This window comes from Austrofundulus limnaeus, unplaced genomic scaffold (assembly GCF_001266775.1).
Source record: "Austrofundulus limnaeus strain Quisiro unplaced genomic scaffold, Austrofundulus_limnaeus-1.0 Scaffold251, whole genome shotgun sequence".
NCBI classification, from domain to species: Eukaryota; Metazoa; Chordata; class Actinopteri; order Cyprinodontiformes; family Rivulidae; genus Austrofundulus; species Austrofundulus limnaeus.
In genome coordinates this window covers 718358-721764 of record NW_013952653.1, presented here as the reverse complement: position 1 = coordinate 721764, position 3407 = coordinate 718358, and the positions used below count along the sequence as shown (strand labels likewise).

At 36.4% G+C, this 3407-nt stretch overlaps 1 protein-coding gene across 1 annotated transcript; it reads right to left on the bottom strand.

The window, feature by feature from the left end:
• Nucleotides 1-27: 27 nt before the first annotated feature.
• On the bottom strand, nucleotides 28-2941 carry LOC106525994 (uncharacterized; the record flags this gene model as incomplete). Its single annotated transcript, XM_014020414.1, is given in 1 exon segment — nucleotides 28-2941. A coding segment is annotated over 1 exon segment (2255 nt), but the record flags the coding sequence as incomplete, so codon positions are not given.
• Between the last annotated feature and the right edge of the window lie 466 nt (nucleotides 2942-3407).

The following is a 3407-nucleotide window of genomic DNA, read 5'->3' as shown; positions in this document are numbered from 1 at the left end:
TTTTTATATAAAAATATTAGTGATGTGATGTCCTAATCACAATACATGATTGTATAGGTGGCCCAATCTCTATATTTTTGAAAGATCGGATTTGATCTTCTGATAACTTCTCATTATTCTCAAAAACATCTTTTGGAGAAAAAAATATGCCAGGAACCAGTCTAATTCATGTCACTCCTGTGTGCCTGCAGTGAATAGAGGTGTGCAGAGTTTATAGCCTTTGATGAAAGTTTTCTTTGGTGCTAAGGACATAGCAATGCCATATGCTATCTGCACTGTAAGGGAGATGCCCCGTTTAGTGCAATCAGTCCTTCACCTGCTCAAAATTAATCCCAGTCACAAAAAATATATGAATGATATAGGTCTAATAATCTGAAAAACTCATTTTCTACTTCAGTCAAAAAATAATTATTAAATCTTTTAAACCCAAGACTGTTATGCATTTGATTTTTGTATCTTAAAAATTCCATTTATAATCCCATTTATAAAACAAGTTTTATACATTTTTGTCTTCATTGCACCAGTCTTGTATTAGAAATACATATGGAATTACTAAATAAGTTGGCTGCTTGTTCAAACACAGACACAAGCAATTAACTTGAATATCAAGGCATGAAAAACATTAGTTATTTTTTATTCTATCCAATGATGACCTGATTTAGTTATAATAATGACAGACCTACAAGTTAAATGCAGTTTAACAAACCTTTAACAATGATATGCCTTTTTAAGGTCACCATTCGGCTTGCTCCAACAATATAATCTGCCAGTGGATAGATGTCTCCCAGATCTTTTAAATGCACAAGTTTTATCTCTCTGGTTGGTGAAGGAGTTATTTCAAAGGCTCTGTAATGGTCAGTGTACCATCCGCATAGCATCCTTACAATAAGGAGCAACTCATTTTTAATGACACACATATGCATGATCTCGGCAAACTCTGGCATTCCGCTAGTTGACCCCTGAACAACTATCATGCCCGTCTTGTACTGAATGCCATTCACAGATGCAACCTTAGTCAGATCAACTTCAGTTGTATCGGGGTATTTTGATTTTACAGCCAAAGCAATTTCTTGATTCAAAAGATCCACTGGAAATGAGGACACACTAGGTACATCAAGAAAGGCTTTACCATAGGAGGGCGAGTTCAGGTGAAATGCAATCATGAATTGGTGCCTTGAAGCTAGAGTCAGTGGAATGTTTTTATAACAACTAGTATGTTTCACAATGTTTTTAAAATAACTATGTTTAGCCTCAAACCTAAGTGTCCAGAGTGTAACTAAAGGACCAAAACACTTTATCAAATAAGGGTAGTGTTCAAGAAAATGGTGCTTTGGTAAAAGTCTGGCAGCTGGAAACAAGTCTTTGTATCTTTGTCTGTGTTCAGTTATCTTGCTTTCAAGATATGAAATGGATTCATCAGTATGTGTTGGGGCAACAAGAAGTTCAATAATATCTTTTAAATCCATCAACACCAACCATGCAGGTTCATTTTCAGGTACTAAATGTCCAATCAAAAAAGGGAGAAGCCTCAACAAACTCCAATTTTCGTGGGCATTTCCCCCTACAGTTTTGCGAGCAGACAAATTTTGTGGCACAATGTGAGGTTTATTGGTCTTATCTGACCACTTGTATGGAAAGGTCAATATTGCTTTATTTAGATTATCAATAGTAAAAAACTTTTTTGAAATTAATTGTGACAAGCAGTAAGCCAACTCTACTGGCACAACACCCTCAAAGGCATCATGAGCTACATCAGGAGGAAAACCGGTCAGAACGTGGAAATGTGTGAGGTGTTTAGTAAAAATGCACTCTCTTTTAACTCCCAAACAATGGTTATTTGTCTCCAGAGCTGTTTTTATATGTTCACTGTGCAGTTCTTTAGTTCGAAGATTAAAACGACCACAGGCAACCGTGTCAGATTCAACATCACATCTCTTAGCTGTACAAAATCGACAAAAGAAATCGCCTGAAAAACTTTCAACAAAGCCTGCGATAGTATGCGCACCCAAGTTATCAGAAACAATACTCTGAACTGTACCTTTAAGAGATGTGCCCAACAAAGGGACAAACACACCACAAGTTTCCAAGGTTTTAAGATCTTGCAGAAGTGGATGTAACACTTGCTCAAAACCATAAACTTTTGCGTCAACACTTTTGAAAAGGACAGCAAGATAAATGGAGGACAAAGCTGAGTGAGATCCTGGTGGTAGGTTGCCCAAAACCCAATAAACACCACACAGTTTTTGCTTTTTTCTAGAAGTGCCTAAAGGGTTGCAAATCTCAAATTCATCCACATACAGGCGAATAGAAATGCTGACTTGATCTGCATTTAATAACTCATTTTCAATAAAATATTTGCCATCCTCTGGAGATTTAAATTCATAGGAGGAGTCAACAATAAACTCACGCTTCCCTCTATGATTTGAATTAACCTTATCTAGAATAGCTTTGCAATTTAAAATTTGTTGTAATAATTTTAATATTGGAACGTACTGAAAGGTTGCTTTTTTATTATCAAGAAGGTAAGTGACTGGCTCAACAACACAAAATTTTTCTTTGTAGTACTTTAGCCTTCTATGCACAGTGCTCAGAGATCCACCTTTCTCAATAGCTCTACAAACTGGATTGGATGTACAAAGAGCTGATGTAATATCCTTAACTAAATCATCTGTAAATTGGACCTTATGACGCTCAAGTAAATCTCTTACAACACCAGTATGAACTGAGGCAGAGTTGAGTAAATAATGAAGTTCCTGTAAAAACTCATCAACTGCAATACCTGGCACTTGTACCAAAAACTCCAACTGTAACAAAGCTGTGGCTAGTTGCTGCTCAATGTGGTCTTTAGGTAGCCTTTCTCCCTCTAGTGAGTCAAACGTGTCCACTTCCACAACTTGATCCCCTTCTACACGTTGATCCTCCTCCTGTAAATCGGAAATATCTTGAAATGAAGGTGTAGCTAAATTAGAACTTTTCACAACACCTGGAATAAAATCTTCAAGTGTGTGAGGGGTGTGATGGCGGCTTTTGTGAGACTTAAAAGTACCGTAAATGCATGTTTGAAAACTACAACCATTAAACATACATTTTACATTTTCATGTCTTTTTAAATGTGTGTTAATGTGACTAAAATATTCTATTTCGTTTGCCAAATTCTTACAATGACAAAGATGACAGGTAAAAGTAGATCGTTTTTCTTTTGTTACATTTCTGTGTAGTCTGCTTTGGTGACAAATTAATGCATTCCATGTTTTAAATGTGCATGGACAAGAAAAGTATGTACATGGAAATCTAGCAGTGCGTCCAAAGTGAGGATGCTTAACTTTGTAATGTCTTAGAAGTTCAGACCTACTTGATACTTCTACCTGGCACCCCTTACACTGCCACTGTGGAGAGAGAAAAAAAAA